General features: G+C 36.2%; 1 protein-coding gene across 1 annotated transcript in view; it reads right to left on the minus strand.

Moving 5' to 3' along the window:
* The window catches only part of LOC150109061 (protein kinase C, brain isozyme-like), a 689445-nt gene that overhangs the window by 419215 nt on the left and 250262 nt on the right, over positions 1-19968 (minus strand). The window contains exon 6 of the mRNA XM_090405188.1: positions 6059-6215. Coding sequence (XP_090261314.1) covers positions 6059-6215 — 157 coding nt within the window. The remainder of the gene's footprint in view (positions 1-6058; positions 6216-19968) is intronic.

Genomic DNA, 19968 nt, shown 5'->3' on the forward strand with positions numbered 1-19968 from the left:
TGAAAAATGTACATCATTACTAACTTCCTATCTACAATTTTCCTCCAAATCAGTCTGTTACTTGTCAAGACTCCAACATTATCAGATCTTACATTTCTATTGTCTAAAGCACTTTGTACCGTATCAATCCATCTATATCTTGGTCTTCCTCTGGGTCGTTTTCCTGCCAACCAGGTGGAGAACACTTGTTTTGCTAATATTTTATCGCCCATTCTGTTTAAGTAACCATACCACCTGAGATTAGCTCTGCTAACGCATTTCTGGATGCTGACAATGTCAAGTTTTTTCCTAATATCCTCGTTTTTTATATGATATTGCCATTGCTGTTCATGCCTCTAATCTTTCTTAGAACTCTCATATCTGTGGTCTCTAGTCTTTGGTCAAGTGTTTTACTTCTGACCCAGCTCTCAGATTCATAAGTTAAAACTGGTTTGAACACTGTCTTGTATAGAGCTAATTTAGTGTTCTGACTAATTTCTCTCTTATTCCATATGAATTTATTCAATTGACTTCCTACCATACCAGCTTTGTTGATTCTGTTGTCTATTTCAATATTTAATTTACCATCTTCAGTAATAAAAATCGTGCCTAAGTAGCTGAAATGTTTTACTTGTTCCACAAGTTCTTTGTTCACAACGCAGTTGACATTTTCAACGATTCTGCCTATTTTCATTGACTTTGTCTTTTTATTGCTGACCTTCATACCATATCTATTACAACAGTTATTCAATTTAGTCAGGGAATCTTGCAGGCTTGTAGCAGATTTATTTAGAATTATAACATCGTCTGCATAAAGCAAAAAGAGCTGACATTAACATCTCCAATTTTGGTATCAGGTCCAATACCTGATATCAAAATACTTTCATAATATGACCCATATAGATAATTAATAAAAGAGGGGATAATGTACATCCTTGTCTCACACCAGATTTAACATTAAACCATCTTCCTGTATTTCCTTCAATTCTAACTGCTGATTTACAACTCAAATAAAGACTAAGTATTGCTTGATGTAATGTTCCATTGACACTATATAACTGTAGCATACTGAATAGCTTCTCTCTTGACATCTTGTCATATGCCTTTACCAAATCGATAAAACTTAAATACAGATCTTTGTTATATTACCATGATTTCTCGACTATTTGTTGTAGAGTGAAGATCTGATCCTGACAGCCTCTATTTGGCCGGAATCCAGCTTGTTCTTCACCAAGCTTTTCTTCCACAATTATTCTCAACCATTTCTCAAGTATACTAGCATAAATCTTACCAGGAACACTCAGTAGGGAAACACCTCTGTAATTTTCACATTCAGTTTTATTTCCCTTTTTATATATGGGTACTATGAGAGCTCTACTCCAATCATCTGAACTATGCAGTGCAGCCACTGTAAGACTTTTATACCACCACCATACTTAAGTATTTCTGGTCGAATATCATCTACTCCTGCTGTCTTTTGACATTTCAAGCCTTTGATGGCTTTTTCTACTTCAAGTATGGATATATATTCCTGATTGTATGCCTGTTGAGTGTTTTTTACCACTGTGCTATCAATGCTTATTTCATTTAGCAATTTTTCGAAGTAATTACTCCATACTTAAAGGATATCTTTTTCTCCTGTCATGTTTCTTTCTCCTTTTACAGCACTCTTTCCTCCATTTCTGAGCTTCTTCAACAACCTCAGAATATTTTGCCACCTTCTTGATATTTATTTTCTATGTTCTTGCCAAAGTCCTCCCATGACTTTTTAGCTAGTTTTACACAGTGTTTAGCTTTCTTACATTTGTCTCTGTATTCTCTAAGAGCAAACGCTGACTTATTTGCCAGGAACTTTTGATATGCTTTCTTCTTTTCCTCCACTGCCTCTTTTACTTCTTGTGTCCACCATTGTTGGATTCTGAATGAAGAGAAATTAAAATTATTAATACTCCCTTCAAAATCCAACATAATTCACCATATCAAAGGCTACATTTGTAGATATTGTTTAATGTAAATCTCTTATTATAATCTATTATTCATGTAATTACCTTTGAGTTATTTTTATTTAATTATTTAATCTAGGATATGTATTAATAATGGAAAGGACTCTATATAAAAATAACGTTCAGATTATTTTATTTATTCCTATATTAATAGTAGAAGAATTTGTGTTCATGATATTTAATTATATATTATTTGAATTGAAAAATATCCTTTTATTTAATTTCTGTATGTAAAGGTATAATGTTATGTAATGCTTATGTACTGCTCTAATTGTTGTCATGGGGACGGAGTTAAAAATAGAAGGTGTGAGCGTGTAGCGCGTGAGTTATGGACTGAGATGGAATTGATATGAGCTAGATGGTGAGAACAAATTTTGGCGGGAAAAAGGAGTGAAAGTATAAAAACGAAAAATGAGAGTAAATAACAGCAGTGAGTCAGGAGTTGGAGAAAGCAGTTGGTCGGCAGAGTCAGCACTAGAACTAGGGAAGTAGGGACTGAGTACAATTGGAGCACTCAGCACAGTAATGGCACTGAAAACAGTACAATAGAGATGAGGAAATAATTTATTAGCAACACGAAGTTAAATAAGAGGCTGTAGTACAAAGAATTAAGTGCTGTGATCAGATTACAAAGGATCGAAATGTGAATTGACAACTCAGAATATTGATATGGAATTCTGAAGTTAATGTATTCCAGAGCTTTCAAGGAAGATTAATAGAAAGCTGATTCTAATGTAAAGTAGTATATGGGGAATAAGTAGATTTTCTAGTGCAAGTGTGTCTGCCTAAGTGATGTGCTGAAATTAAAGATTAAGTTAATTTTAAGAAGATTACTTTTGAAATGTGTAGCTCCAGTGTGATAATTAACTAAAGTTTTAAATGTGCCTCAGTGAATAATATGTGTAAAGATTTATTCCGATAAGAACAGTTGTACTTTATAGCATTTTAGAGTGAAGTTTAGAACTATCTTTGCCCATTAAGGAGAAATTAGATTTTGAAGCTCAGTTTAATACCAAAAGTTAAGTGAATGTTATGTGTAGTTGAACTGAGTTATTTTTGCATTATCTTGTATCCAAAGTATGCTTATGCATATATTATATAACCTTGCATTAAATGTTTTGTTTTATTGATTTCAATTTGTTGTTAGCCTGATTCTTTTCCACTGCACCATTCATAAAATTATTGGACCTAGTGGGAACCTAAAATTAAATTTTTTTAAAAAATTAAAAAATAAACCTAAAAAAAAAATTTTTAATTAAAATTTTTTTTTTAATTTTTAAATTTAAAAAAAAATTTAAACCTAAAATTAGAGTGCTAAAATGTTAATGTAAAATTAACATTTTAGCAGTCTAATGTATATATAAACATTAGACTGCTAAAGTTAATTCATATTTGATTATACTATTTTGCATAGACTAATCTGAATATAGGGTGGTGCAGTATAATAGAAATTTCCCTATATTTGGATTAGTAATCAACATACAATTAATTAACCTTAATAAGAACAATGTTAAAGCAAGATGGCAGATCAAAAGACAGGAAGGACGATCCAACACCATGGAGTTCTGATTTTTCTATCCTTGTAGACAACTCACCACATGCCTCTCTGGCTCAAAGTTTGCCACTGAATCTCCAAGGTTTGGTTCCTGTTCTCAAACTCTTTCATTTTTTTTTTCAATAATCATTGTGTATTTTAGTCTACAGCTCACACCTGAGAGCTGCTCAACTTTTATTCGCTTTAAAACTTTCTTACATGTTATTCTTTTCAATATGAAATTCAATTTTATCCTGCTCAAGACTAAATAGTGATCACTTCCAATTTCAAATCCTCTGTACATTCTGGTATATCCTGCACCAGGGAGAAAACTTCACTATCAACAATAACATAGTCAATGAGACTTTTCTTATTCCTTGCCTCTTCTCTCCATGTGAATTTGTGCACATTTTTATGTTGGAACATCATTTTAGTAATAACCAGTCCATGTCCTGAGTAGAAATCCAACAGGTATTTGCCATTATTATTAGCATTGCTCTTTTCTCCAAATTTTCCCAAAATATTTTTGTATGTCTCATAATTATTTCCTACTCTGCTATTTAGATTCACAACTTTTCCTTTTTCATTGTGTCAGTAGCTTTCTCTAGAGCCTCAAAAAATTCTTCCACTTCTACCTTAGTAGAGCCTTCTGTGAGACCATAGGCACAAATAAGTCTCATTGTCCAGTTCCGCATTCTGATATTTGCCTATATCACTCTACTCGAGACTGCTTGTCATTCAAGAAGATTAGCCTCGTATTTAGTGTTGAATACTATGGCTACTCCTCCTTTTCCTTGATAGTCATTGCCTGAATATAATATTTTGTATTTATTGCTGAGAAAAGTCTCACCAGTTTTTGTCTTTTTTGTTTCAGTCATCCCTATTATATCAATCTGGTACTTATCTAATTCCTCAGCTAGCTCCATTTCTTTGCCATTCAGGCTTCTTATGTTGTTAATACCGATCTTCAACTCTGGTGATATTGAGTTGGGGTGTGTTTTAGGGTTTCTTCCAGTAGCTGACTTTTCGCTGTTCACTCTGGTTCCCTGGCGAAAACAACGGGGGCCTTGTTTAACTGGGCGACGCCCCAGCCAGCATGAAATTTTGTCATGCTGTACCACCATTTTGTATTTTGGTTTAAGCCAATAAGAATACCATTTGGTCGGCTAAATCCCAAATTGCCAGCCCATCCATCCTCGTTCGTTCAATATCCAGGTAGATACCCAAAAGGGTGCACCACAAGAAGGTGAGAATTGGACATTAGGTCAGAAGCCCAAGGCAGTTCTCCGCATTCCTTTAAGGGCTATGTGGAGGCCTCCTCTCAGTTATACAGCTTTGACCCTTAAGCGCCAAAAAATCAATGGTTTTCAAACTGCAGGTCTTGGCCCACTAGTGGGTAGTGAAATCAGTTTAGCATGTTGCAACCAACATTTGTTTTTTAAAATGAAATATAATAACAATATCAGAGTGTACACAGGGGGGGGGGAGTTCTGATAAACACCTAGATTTTATCAACCTCTTTGATTTTATTTTATCAACCTCTAGGGGGGGGGCAGAACCCCCCCTAGAGGTTGATAAAAATGTGAAGTTTAGAGGACATAATTGAAAAAAAAAGTGGTGAAAGCAACCCAGAGGATTGCTTCAATATTAAGCAGGACTTTGACCAGACAGATGAAAATGTGGCAATTCCATTGTAATAATCCTGATTAGACCACATCTGGTTACTGAGATTTGAGGACATGTTAACTTTGGAGAGAAGTAAAGAGGCAAATAACAAAAATGATATCAGGACTGCAATGCTAATTATGAAGGCATGCAAATGAGAAAAAGTTTGGTAGATAGAAGATGAAAGAATAGCATGACTGAAACATTTAAGCTAGAGAGGTATTTACAGAAGCGACACTGGAGAGATTTTTCATAAGGCCCTCCATGGAAGTTGTGAAAGGAGTAAAAGGATGAGAAGTGGTTCTTCTGCAAGGATGAGTGGGGGGGGGGGTATGCCACAGAGTTCATTACCTGACAAGGTGGTGAATGTGCATATGGTGAACTGGTTTAAGGAGCGGTATGATGGCCTCCCATGATGAGACTTGTGACTCCATGGAAGTCTTGAAGAATAATAATAATAATTACAACAGTCGCTTACCCACTAAAAAATTAATAAATTCCATACACCTTTGATAAAAGAGAAAGCAAGGTGACAATTAGCTAACTAATACAGTCATGTTACATGTCAAATACAAGTCAAGAATGTGCAGAAAATAATATATATATATATATATATAATTAATCAATAAATTTCTTTTTTTTTTTACTTGAAACAAAATAAGAAATTCAGTCATTTGAAAACATTTATGACTTAAAAAACACGACTAGTTATTGTCCGTTATTGTCCTTGGCATTTACAAATGGTGTTATGCAAAATCTAATCCTTTACCAGAGTGACCCTTAAAAATATTATTTTACTTTGTTGTTAATTTAATTCAATGAAAAAAGTCTTCTAACTCTCTGTAATTAAAAAACAAATCATACCATAAAAACTTACAATGTAAGTGTTTCTAACCACTGTGGGTTAAGATTTGCTTTGATTGTCTTCGTCTTTTTTTTAATTGAGTCGCCATTGTCTGGAATCAACTTAAGTTTCACATACGGATCTGAAAGCCCATTTGGATCCATTGGGATAAGATTTCTGCCTTGTCGAACTGTAGGCAAAATAAGAAACATAATATATTATGAACAGAATGATTTCCATATTTTGTTATAAAAACATCCAATACAATGAGAATATTTTCTTAAGATATTTCTCGAAAACAAATCCTCTGTATGTAGATGATAATGAAATATTTACCAGCACGGTTGGCCAAGTAGTTAGTATATCCACTCTCCAACCAACAGGCTGCGAGTTCAAATCCCACTGTAGGTATGGATGTTTTTGATTATCTTCATGTGGTATTATTTTGTTGTCTAGTGTGAGAATATCATCTGCTCACTGAAGGCGTGAAGTAGTTTGAAAAAGTTCCTGGTTTGGTCACTAGAGCAGTTTTTATATGTTATTTTTATATGGTACCAATATACTATAGGTTCAAAACTTTTTTTTGGGGGGGGGGGGGGTCACATAAAAAAATTAGAAATTATCCTTTTCTTTTTTTTCAATTTATTAAATGATACTTCCATGGCGACTCAAAACTCAGAAGGTCACAAGTTTATATTTGACTATTAATCGTGAATATTGCTTAACAATTTAATTGTTTTGTTGGAAAGAAAATTCTGAGTTTCTATAAGAAAAACCCTCCTGCTTTCCAGTGAGATTAATAACTCACCTTCATTTGAAAATGCTAATACAAAGATTCCTTGTTAATTTGCAGCAAGTTTTTCACTTGGTTAGAAAGTAAATTATACCTGACAAGATATTATATTCATATTTTTTTCTTTACCCAAGTGTGAGCAAACAAAAGTTTGCATGTGAAATAACTAATTTTAGTATTTATCCACTGCACACTTCCTTTCTGGACATGTATATTGCCATACATCATAGAACAGGTCGCTACCCGGCTGATTTTGAGATCTCATCAGTGGAGCTAGACCTGATGAGACTAGACCCTGAAAAGTCAAACTCGAGGTTAAAAAAAAAAGTGTGGGTAATAACTTTTTTCCATAATGTATGGCAATAAGGAGTGCTGTGCATTATGGGATGCTAGGGCAAATTGATACGAAGTCACCAGCCTTCCATGAGCCTTGTCATGAAGATAATTCACATGAATAATTTTGTTTGTGCATGCTTCGTAAAGGATAAAAATACTATTATTATTTAAATTAAGGGGATATTAAATCCCACATTGTTTTAAAACTGAATAAGAAACTCAAAGATTGGAATCAGAGAGTTCCATGCCAATATAGAAAACTATAAAGTATCGGCGACACTAGCGTTAACCAATGCAAGTGACCCTAGTACGTAGTACAATACCGGACAACTCATAGCAAAGGTGGTGAAGTTCTGATCGCTATTCTTAGGTATTTTCCATAATGTAAAAACACATTTCCTAGGAAATGTATGCTGTTATTACATTATGGTGGGAGGTCACTACCCAGACCGGTTTCAGCCTTTTTTTGAGGCTTCATCAGTGAGTAGCTAGACCAAATTGATACCAACGTGTATCAATACCAAAGTTGATGAAGCCTCAAAAAAGGCTGAAACCAGTCTGGGTAGTGACCTCCCACCATAATGTAATAACAGCATACATTTCCTAGGAAATGTGTTTTTAGGGGAATATTCAGTTGTTCACCAGTGAACAACTGAATATTCCTCTTCAAATTTTCTACTATATCATCATCATCAAATTCCTGACATGTACTCTCAAGGGGTGTACAGGATATGATAGTACTACAAATGAAAAAATTTCATCATTACTAACTTCCTATCTACAATTTTCCTCCAAATCAATCTGTTACCTGTCAAGATTTCAACATTATCAGACCTTATATTTCTATCTTCTAAGGCACTTTTTATTGTATCAATCCACCTATATCTTGGTCTTCCTCTGGGTCTTTTTCCTGCCAACCTGGCAGAGAACTTCTTTTGCTAATCTTTCCTCTCCCATTCTGTTTAAACTGCTATATCATTAAGGTACAAATTAAATAATGGTCCTAGTATAGAGCCTGGGCACTCCACTAGTCACCCTCATTCACCCTGATTCCACTCCATGATACACCACTGTCTGATGTGCATCTATCAGTCACCCCCCCCCACAACCCATACCACCAGCCTCATCCTATCCATTACCATTTGCTCCAACTTCTGTAATAGTTTTCCATGTGGTATCTATCTTCCCTGTTTCTTATTTATGATGATCAAAACTTTTCCATTCACAGAACACTCTAAATGCTGATAACAAAACATCGAATGTCATCCTGAATAATCCAACTTGTCCTAGGGAAAGATGGAGTGGGAACATGCAATCCATCTATGATCAAAGGATTAGTTAGCCTAACTATTTTCATCAGCATAATCTGAATAAAAAACCAGATGGAAGGAAGTGATCCAATGAATATATGCCTAATAAATATATTTTTTTTGGATGTTCAAAAATTATTTCATCTTAAACAAAAAAAAGTGACTTTCCTGTTTTGGGATACTCTTCTTAATACACAGTTTGCAGATAGGTCTCAGCAGTTTCTAATCCAATTAACTAATCTAAATAAACTATACTTGAGAAAAAATTATATTCTTGTTTAATCCTTTATCCAAGTGTAAACCAATAAAGTTTACATAGGATGTATCCTCATAATTAGGCTAATTATACATAGATGCTGTGGACTTCACATCAATTATCTTAGTATTCCATAATGCAAAGCATGCTTCCTTTCAGATGAGTTCATTGCTGTGCAATATGAGAAGGGGGTCATTATCCAAATATTTTGATCTTTATTGGGGATTTCATTGGTTCAATATCCCCAGGTTTCCAAAATCTCATGATTAATCTAAAAAGGTAATCACCATAGCTCAAAAAAGATTCTTACAAATCTCTTTGCTCACCTAAAAACTGTGCCAAGCCTTAGGCAGCACATCCATAGGCAAAAAAACACCACATGCCAAGCATCAACTCTACACAGGAGCAGATAAAGCATACCAACATACATAGGCCTACTATTCCACCCATAGATCTGGAGGAACCCTTCAGGGTAGTTTTGGGATGAAGTTTATTGTACATCAGCAGTTTCCTATCCAACTCACTAATCTAAATAAATTATACTTGAGAAGAAATTATATTTTTGTTTAATCCTTTATCCAAGTGTAAACAAATAAAGTTCACATGGAATGTACATCCCAGAACTACCTTCAGGTAGTTCTGGGTTGCTCCAGACCTGAGGGTGGAATAGTAGACTTATGTGTGTTGGTATTCTTTGTCTGCTCCTGTGTAGAGTTGATGTTTGGCATGTGGTATTTTTTTGCCTATAGATGTACTTAGATTATATATCTACAGTGTTATGTCCCTAGCTTCTCCTTTCTGGTTTTCCTTTTTGCTTTTGGTTATTTTGTTTTCTTAAAATACCCTAATTTAGTTTCATATCTTAAGAAGTTACATGTGCCTGAAATTAGTTCCTGACAAATTATTTTAGGATTGACTGCGCCAGCCAGAAACCAGTTTCTGATACTAAGACTTAAGCTACTAATTATATGAACAATTTATTTGAGGTTAGAGATCACGTGGCATGCAGTCGTGGCTCCCTTATTCCCGCTCTTTATACAATAGCCCCTACTCATACAGGTCCGAACTTTTCTAAGCGGTAGTTTAGTCTCAGACACAAGAACTCGTAAGTTTTAGTTTAAAAGAATACATTTATTTGAACAAAAGGTATTTACACTAAAAACATATCTCAATAATATAAGGATAAACTCATGCATAGATTTTCTTACTACTGTAATAAATCACTCAAATATCCTAAATGTTAAAATCTCTCACACAGGCTCATCTAATTTTATGTCAAGAGCATTAGTTAATCATCCTTATTCTTGTATCTCGCATTAGGATTAAGTGATGCTCTTGTGGTTATGCAATTCTTGAATATTACAACCTTAGCTAAATGTACATGATATATTCACTCAATTAACAGTCACTGTTTTAGTCAGAGGACTAAACTCTTCCCTGTAAAACTTATATAAGTTGTAGGCTCAGTGTAAGGAACAGGGCCTTCACACACTATCACATATACTGAATCATTTAATAATTGTTCTGTTATAATGTCTCTCTTACACAAGAGATTAAACTAACATAGGACGGTCTTATCACAGACGATTAGTCCAAACGGATCACTTAGATGGCTTGAGCAGGGCTATGCTCAAAGTTTTCTCTCCTTTTGTTTCCTCTCTTTCTATATGACTTGTTATATATAAAATAAAAGTTCTGCACCTTACCGGCTATTTCCTTAGTGAAGTTGGTTCCTTAACTTTAGTCCCGGGTTTTCTTCGGATGTGGCAAGAGTCTCTTGTCGCTCCGCTGTCTGTTGCTTTCTTTTCTCCTCGAAGGATCTCCTTCGCCGTCCTCACATTGGTAGCAGATTTACCAAAGGCTCTGTCTGCTGGTCTGCCGATGTTCTGTCAGATATCTTGTGCATATCGGATCCCACAGCAACGTGGAATGTTGCTGGATACCGGAGACAAGCTTCCCTCAGCCTTCACGGCCTTCGAACAAGAACACAGAAAAATACAGGAACACGAGAGAGCACTTAAAGTGCACGCGACTCCTTATATTTCATCCGTGAGCGCCCTCTCTCATTACTTTCGTCACCTACTTAACTATCCCTGATTCATCAGGTATTGATGATGTCACATTCTTTTCTCCACACCTCTCTTGATGAAACTGTTACGGCTGAGGTTACCGGAATGCTATACGGTTTTTCTGCTGTGTCACTGTGGACTCGTATGTAGTGATTTGACCTTCCGTTGATTGGTTGACATATGATTCTGATTGCTTTAACATGATTTTCCCATACTGGGCATGATTTTAGAATACAATTTGGACTATTTTATAACAATCTTACTAATTAAATTGATATATCCTCTTTGATTACAATTAATTTATTATTTCTTTACCCCTGCTCTTGAGAGTATAAGCATGCTTTTATTGTAAGTCAATTTCTTTTCATGTTGGGTCCGAAATAAATGGCTGACTGATAGTGGGCCGGTTATTTCCGACACAACAACAGGTTAGTAGATATATAAACTAAGTTTATACGAGTTTGTGCCATTAATCCTAACTAGGTGATTTCTCTATGAGGTCTCATCAGTGGGAGAAAGACCCAGAAAGATACAAAGATTGAATTAATTCAAATGTTATATATTTTCCATACACAATCAAAAAGATGTAGTACCTTATTATTAAAGTACTCGAATCAGAGAGAGCTGCAGAAAGGTTTTACATCACTTGGTTGCAATGAAAATTATACTTGACAAGAAATTATGTTTTTTGTTCAATCCTTTATCCAATTGTAATCTTGGTATCTTTCAGGGTATGGCTCCCAGTGATGAAACCTCATAGAGAAATTATCTAGCAAGGAATAAAGACACAAACTCACATAAACTTAGCTTATATATCTACTAACCTATAGAGTGATGCCAGGTATATTTGACACGTTAACTGAAAGAAACAACATTGCCAATCAAACTTATCCTAATGAATTTGGATATTACAGATGAGATGGCAATATGGTCAGGCCTGTGGAAGATTCCAAGTAACTTCCCTGAGCTTTTCAAAAATCAACTGGATAATTTACACACTGCATGGAATTCCACTAGATCAGGGGGTCTTCAACCTTTCAGACAGTGTGGGCTGCATTAAAAATTTCAATGAAGCCTGCGGGCCACTCAGCTATACTGTGGTATAGCTGAGTGGCCCGCAGAAAGCATTGAAATGAATCTGGAAAGCATCTTACAATTTAGAATTGTAAGATGCTTTCCAGATTCATCCAGATTCACAAGGGACGCTGTGCATTTGATACTTTACATAAAATCCTATAAAAATAAACAAACTCAGCTTTAAGAGCATAAATAGAAGTCTGGTTCATGATAAGTAAATACAATCAATACTTGAAAAAAGATAATTTAATGAAGAAAACATTCATTTTTTACAATGTCAATGGGAAACTTGGCAATGCTTTTCCTTGACCAGCTTGTCGATGTTGGCATCAATGTTGGAAGTCGCTATACACAAAGTATTCTCAAGATGTTGGTCCGTAATCTGAGTTCTTGTCTTGGACTTCACATGCTTCATTCTGGAGAAGAACTGCTCACATAAGGCAAAGATTAGGGAATGCATCCTCAGAAATGTAGTCTTTGTAAAATGTAAGCAAGAATGCATTGAGTACGTTTTCTCTCAAAGAAGTTGTTTTGGAGTTCAAGCAGCTCCATTTGTACTGAGCCTGGCATTTTGGCAGCATTAACACTAAATGGCATTGAAAATAAATCTAAAGATGACTGTTGGTTACGAAAATCACTAAATCTCTCTTTGAACTCACTTCACAACACGGCTAATTTTGTAGTGTACTCATCAAGAGAAAACACTGTTGGACTCAATGAGAAGCTGAAAATGAGTGAAGTATTTTTTCTGCAAGTTGTGCCTCCCAAAGTTTTAGCTTGGCCATAAAAGCTTTGATGTGAATAAACAGAGTGTGCAGCAGTTGATCTTTGGATTATAGCCATGTATTTAGGTCATTCATATGCAACGAGATGTCGGTCACAAAGGCAAAGTTTGCCATCAGATCATTGCATTTTGCAATTGGCTTCCCCTTGGCTTGCATGAACTGCTGTATTTCACTCCTTAAGTCAAAGACTCTTTTAAGAACCTTCCCTCTGTTCAACCAACACATCACTATAATAACCACATCGCCATGATCCACTTCGCACTCTTGGTTCAAAAACTCTTGGAATTGACAATGATTCAATCCAATTGGCCTAATAATGTTGACGACAGTCACAATAATTTTCATGACATTCGCAAATCCAATAGTTTTCACAGACAAATTCTCCTGATGGATTAAAAAGCGGTAATGGACGAAATCTTTTCCTTCTAGTTCCGGTTCTTTCCATAGCAGTACAACAAACTGCTATGGAAAGAACCCTTCGTTCTTTCCCACCATAGCAGGGGCACCAGCAGTTACCACACCCTTGAGGTTGGTTAAGCTGAGGTCGAAACACTGGAGCATTTTTCTTGGTGGTGGCTTCAAGAATATCAGTGCCTTTCGCTGTTCCCTTCATAGGTACAAGCGCTAGCAGTGCTTCTGTCACAGTGAATTGCTGATCAATGCCATGGACAAAGAGAGCCAGTTGTGCTGTATCGTTCACATCTGTTCTCATCTAAAGCAAGTGAATATGACGTAAATTCGGACAACCATTCTTTTAAAGTTCCTTCAATGTCATTGGCAAGTTCTTTGACACGTCTTGCTACAGTTATCCCAGACAAACTCGTTTTTTTAAACACTTCCTTATTATTTCGGCACAGAATTTCCCCAGCAGCAATGAGACACTCACTGTCCAAGAAGGGTTTTGATTTTTAGCAACTTTTTCAGCAATTACATAACTTACTTTCATGCACGCTTTGCTCTCTTCCCTCTGTCCTTTAAACGTACCCTGCTGGCATTTTAAATCAATTTGTAGATGGTTCACTTTGTCCGCAAAGCTTTACTTGAAGGTGATCGAAATTGGATGCATGCTTTGTCTCATAGTGTCGATTTATATTGTATTCTTTTGATACAATATTTCATGATACAATTTTTTTTATTTGATATTTGATACAATTTGTCATGACACTGACTCATGACAAATGAAACACACTGGTTTATTGTTGATCGGCACAAAAAAGTACAAATTGGTCCGCTTTTCATTAAAAACCCGACAAGAATCACTTGATTTACGCTTTTTATTCATAGACGCCATAGTGATGGAAGGTGAACCCAAAAAATGATCCAAAATGGCCGTGTAACGGTTATTATCCACTGAATATGTCTCACACTAATGAAAAAAGTCTAGCAATATAAAACCACAATAGGCTATGGCTGACACGACGAACCTCCGTGCGCTTATACACGAATATCACACTGTTCACGACTGACTGTGGATGAGATCTTGTATTTATATGAAAATAACGAAGTATCGAGAACCTTCGATATGTATGTGGAAGGCACTAGACAATGCACTCGAACGAACTACTGCTTCAGCCATCTACCTGCAATGTTAGTACTAGTACTTAAGTACCGCTTGGCACTGGTAGATGGCTAAAGAAGCATATCTATTTAATATTTATTTTTATAGGATTTTACGTAAAGTATCAAATGCACAACATTCCTTGTGAATCTGGAAAGCATCTTACAATTCTAAATACTGCAGCATAGCTTAGTGGCCCACGGGATTCATTGAAATTCTTTTTTATTTATTCGTGTTTTAATGTTAAGTAGTTATTTTTTTTAAATGACCGGCGGGCCACGGCAAAGAGCTCCATGGGCCACAGGTGGCCCATGGGCCATGCGTTGAAGACCCCTGCACTAGATGAAATTGAGGAATTTGTTTTCCTTTAAAATGGCAGTTATGCCGTGTTTCATTCAGGCAGAAAAGAAAGGATGAAAAACAAAGGAAACAAACAAATACCTCTGTGCATTAATGAACCAGCATAAGGAGCTATGCTGGTTCATTAATGCACAAAGGCATGGAAGGAATTGTAGGACATAATAGGGAAAGTGACTACAGATGTAGAAGTAGAAAGAAAAAAGAAAGTTAACGAAAACAACTTTAAAATCAGACTGCATTTGAGAACTGCAGATACCCCTTTATACTGCCTTCAGCAGTTGGCAGATTAAGAAATCTCAAGAATAAAAGGTAATATGGAAAATTATTATTAATAATAAAAAACTTACCAACACCAAAGATAACATTACATGCCTGTCATGTGCACTATAAATGGCTTTTTTTTATTTCAATCTTCTCCATGCTCACAGACAGTTTCAGCAAGTGGCCCACTCAAGCTATTGCAGAATATCATTGTATTTTGCAAGATAGATCCATAACACCAGAAGAGATAACAACTGCAATTAAAAGCTGTAAAAAAAAAGGTAAAGATGGAACTTTACCTTTTTTTAGTGATAACGGAATGGGTTTATCTGACTGGGAACAGAAGTGTAGCAATTTGGATGGTAAGTGAGAAGTAAACAAGGAAATTAAGTAAACTTGACATTGATAACAAAACAAGACTTCAAGGCATATGACTACATGTCTTAAGGGGATGTACCAAGGAGTTAATGTCAGTTTTAGTACACCATGTTTAAACAAGTGTTTAAACAGAGCAAGTCTGAAAGGTAAATTTATTTCACTTCACAAAAGTGGTCATAAGACAGAGGCTACAAAGTACAGTAGATCAATTTGTGTTTTGTCTAGAATTGTGATTAAAGTGTTGGAGAGTTTGGTGAGAAATAGATACAGAAATGGGAAGTCGTCTTTTACCAATTTACTTATATATAGTAAAACTAGGTGACATATGACGTACTGCAGGAGATTGATGAGGCCAGGGATTTAGTTGCAAAAGTGGCTAAATCAGCTCATCAAATCACTTGGTTACTGAAAAATACTATAACAAGCAGAGACAAACAAGTTATTGTTCATCTATATCGAGCCCTGATAAGACCCCATCTGGACTACTGTGCCCAGATATGGGAGCCAGGTATTCTTCTCGATGGGGAGGAGGTGGAGAGGATCCAGACCAAGATAAAGCAGGACTATGGAATGAACCTTATGAGAACAGACTGAAGATTTGTGGGTTGCAAAAATTGGTTGATAGGCAGAAAAGGGGTGATATGATTGAGACATTCAAATTACTGAAGGGTTTCTATAAGATCAATCCAGAAGATATTTTTCAGAATAGGACTGGTGGTGGGAGGACTAGGGGCCAACATGGAAGCTGGGCAAGAATGTGGTTAACAAGGGTGTTAGAGCTAGGTTTTTACTTGGAGAGTGGTGAATGAGTGGAATAAGCTGCCAGAGTCAGTCGACTCCTTGAAGTTGCCCGAAATAATAATAATACCTAGATTGCAAAGACATTTGAAAGATCACCAGCTGACAAGTTGGTTACTAAACTGGAATAGATGGGGATCAGATGTTAGATTACTGAGTTGGATAGGTGACTCAGCTTCTAGATAGATATTAATGAGTTTGGGAGGGGGGGAATAGCATCCAGAAAGAGAAAAAAGTCACTAGCAGCATGCTGTAGGGATCTGTTTTGGGGCCATTATTGCTTAAACTTGTATAGTAATAATATTGGAATGGTTGGGATGAATTTAACTGAAAATACGCAAATGATGCAAAGTTGGATGAACAATGATAAGTCAAGCAGATGTTGCAACTATAGAGTATAATCTGAATATGAGTGTCCAAGTAAGTGGAGTACCAGTTAAGTATGTATAGAAAAGTGTAAGTTTTTGAAAAGTGGTAGGAAAGGATGGTTTGCAAAGCATGAAACTGGTGGCAAAATTTTAAAGGAGTCGAAGAGATGAAAGATCAGAAAGGGATAAGGGCAGGGACAAAGTTTAGGGATCATGATGCTTAAGTTGTAAAATCATCCCATCAGATTATGGCAATGACGAGGAGGACCTTGATATGCAGAAGTAAAGAGGCCATGGTACCTTATTCACACCTCACATGGATTTACTGTGCACAAATTCAGTCATCTGTTTATCACGAGGATATATCTGAAATGGTCCAGAGAAGATCAACTGAGGTGGTTTCCAATTAGAATGTGGGGTATGAGGACAAACTGAGGCAGTACCATTTGCTGAGCCTTATGAATAGGAGGAGAATGGGGGTAATATACTGAGATATACAAGTCGGTAACAAGCAGTTGTAAGCAGGTTGTTGATAAGAATTAACCTTTCATAGAATGGATGAAGACAGAGAGTAGAAAAGTGGTTTTTTCAACCTTTTTTAAAGATATGTCCCACTTTTTTTGTAAAAACATGCTGGCACTTCAATACACGTTTCACAAAACATATTTGCGCACAGTTTTCTTAGCATGTATTTCATGCTACTAAAATTAAGATGCTCTTACAGTTTTCTGATGGTACACAATTACACTTCAAACCAAACTAAAAGTAAAAAGGAAGACTGGTAGGTGGCGTTTCGCTGGATGGTTTGTGTAAAGAAGGCTCCCATTTTAGATATGTTTTTTAGAATAAAGTGTGTGTTTATGAGTAAGAGTTGTGTAAAGATTGTGCACTTGCAGTGTTTCTAGTGTGTGGGCTTGTTTTGAAGTTTGTTTATGAAATTGTTAAACTTACAACTTAGTAAAGTAACCAGCAAAGGAAAGATGACAGCAGTTTTGTCTTTGCAGAAATTTAATTTTGAATTCAGTCGTCTCGGGAAATTCGAGTTCTGCTATATGTATTCATTAAATGTAGATAAATCATGGATATTTAAGGTAAATGGAAGGAGGGTATATGCAAAGTGTGATCTGAACGAGGACTTTATGAGTCATAATGTATTGGTAACTGAAAGTTTTAGTAGCAAGAATGCCATGAGGAGGATGAGTGCTCATCTGACGGAAAAGGGAGACAGTGTAAAAGAGCAGCGAAAAAATGGTAAAAAAGTTTTGAAAAAGCAAACGAGCAATTTGATGAACTTAACAATCAATGGTAAGAAAATAAAAGTGATATGAATGTAGTGGAAGTTGAAAAACAGAGTGCAATTAAAGATAATGTGGTGAGCAGCGTTGATGGCAAACCTGAGTGTATGGCTGGCAATAAAATTGAGAGAGAGTGAATGAGAACAAAAATGTGATGCAAGATTTGAAAGACGAGTTGGTTAGATGAGGCAAAAGATGAAATGGATGTAGAGTGAAATTAAGAGAATTCGAGATATGTACTGAAGAGTGAAAATGATGAAAACAAATAATATCAGTATGGAAGAAGTATCAAAAGACCCGCAAGTGGTGTTGTGTAGGGATTCGATTATTAGAAGTCTGGTAAACAAGAATATGCACAAGGTTTGTTTTCCTGAAAGTAAAATGAACAGAATGATTGAGGTGTTGGATATGAGGACAAATCAAGTAAAAGAGTTGGTAGTGGTAATAGGGACAAATGACTTAACTGGGAACAAGGAACATGTAAGACTGGATATCAGCAGGTTGTTGAAAAGGATAAAAGATAATAGTGTGATAGAAAGGTAGTCAGTGTGTTGCCCAGGTATGACGTTGATGAAATGAGGCAAAGAGCAATGATTGTGTTATTTGATATTTTAGCAAAAATGTATGAGGAGAAAGTGATGTGCAGAATGAGTTGAAGGATGAATTTAACTGTATAAGAGTGATGGACTGCATTTGAATTGTTTTGGTGTAAGTCATTTGGAGAGACTACTGCTGGCAGGTAGAGAAATGAATGGAGAGAATGAATCTGATCAAGTAAGAAGTGATGTGAAAGACCAGGAGAGTAAGACAAAAGAGGGTGAAGTGAATGTAATGAATAAAGAAGTGAACAGCATGAGTTTAGACAATGAAAGAACAAATGTGCAAGAACAGGGAAACAGAGAGGCACAGCATGAAAAATGTTGATGATCCAAGAGGATGTGAATGCATGAGGGAAGGGAAAACCTGGGATCAAGGGAAAACAGTTGGATTTGAAGAAAGTTCTAAGATGAATAAGGAGAAAACGCAATGGCTCAAGTTGAGTATGAAGAAGTCACATTTAATAAGTGGTATCACTGAAATTGTTAGAAGTGCAAGAAACAAGGCAAATGAAATGGTTGCATTAATTGAGTCTGTTCGCCCAAGAATTGCTGGAATAAGTGAGACATGGTTGAATGAGGATGACATCCTGACAGGAATAGATATGGAAAAGTATGATGTGCTTTGTGAAGATAGAAAGGATATAAAGGAAGGGGGGGTGCTATTGATTATCAACTGATTTTGCAGTTATCTAACAAAATCCTTTGCAAAATGTAACTATACTACTGTGTATTCATCTCCTTTGTTCAAGTTTGAGGTAGCAAAAGAAAAGAGTGAGAGAGTTAGGATGATTACTCTTCTGCCGCAGTATGACAGTGAAGAGTTTAGGAGGAGGGCCATAATTGCAAATGACTTTATGCGTAGGTTATGCATGACGAGTGGTGTGGAATTTGTGGATGTGTGAGTGAGTTCGATGGGTGAAAGGATCTATATAACATGGATGGTTTGCATTTGAATGGATTCGGTGTAAGGAGACTTGAAAAAGTGTTGTTCAATGAAGTGGATATGCAGAATCAGGGAAACTAGATTTATTAAGGGGTGGGGGGAAGTAGATATGCAGACCTTAGGGAGACAGTTGAGTGTATGAATGAGTATAATATGCCTGAGCGAATAAGGACAACAAATCAGAATGGGATAGTTAGTATAAGGTATCAAGGTAGGAATGGAGCCAACGGAGGTCTGCAATTCATGTATACTAATGCTAGGAGTATTAGGAACAAGAAGGAAGAATTTTTGGCCTTGGTTGGCACTTCCAGACCACGGGTTATTGGCATTAGTAAAACATGGCTGACCGAAGATGATATAGCTAGTGGGAATGAATATGAGGGATATAGTGTGTTCAGGAATGACAGGGAGAATAAAATGGGGGGAGGAGTATTATTGATGATAGCTGAAGAGCTGCAGCCAAGGAGAATAGAAGATGAATTGCAGGATAGAGAAAAGAGCACATTTGAGGCCATTTGGTGTGAGATTGAGGCTAGCAGAACAAAATATACAATTGGGTGCTGCAATAGACCAGGTGATGGAAAAGATGGTGGAGATAGTATGCATATGCAAATAGAAGAAATGAGTGGAAGGAGGGTAATTATTATGGGAGATTTCAACTATGGTAGCACTGATTGGAGGGAGGAGAGGACACGTGGGAGGAAGGAATTGGATTTTATGCGGTTATTAAGGGATAACTATCTGCGACAGCATGTAA

This window comes from Typopeltis vanoorti, chromosome 2 (assembly GCF_054136105.1).
Source record: "Typopeltis vanoorti isolate ZY-2024b chromosome 2, IOZ_Tvanoo_1.0, whole genome shotgun sequence".
Lineage (NCBI taxonomy): Eukaryota > Metazoa > Arthropoda > Arachnida > Uropygi > Thelyphonidae > Typopeltis > Typopeltis vanoorti.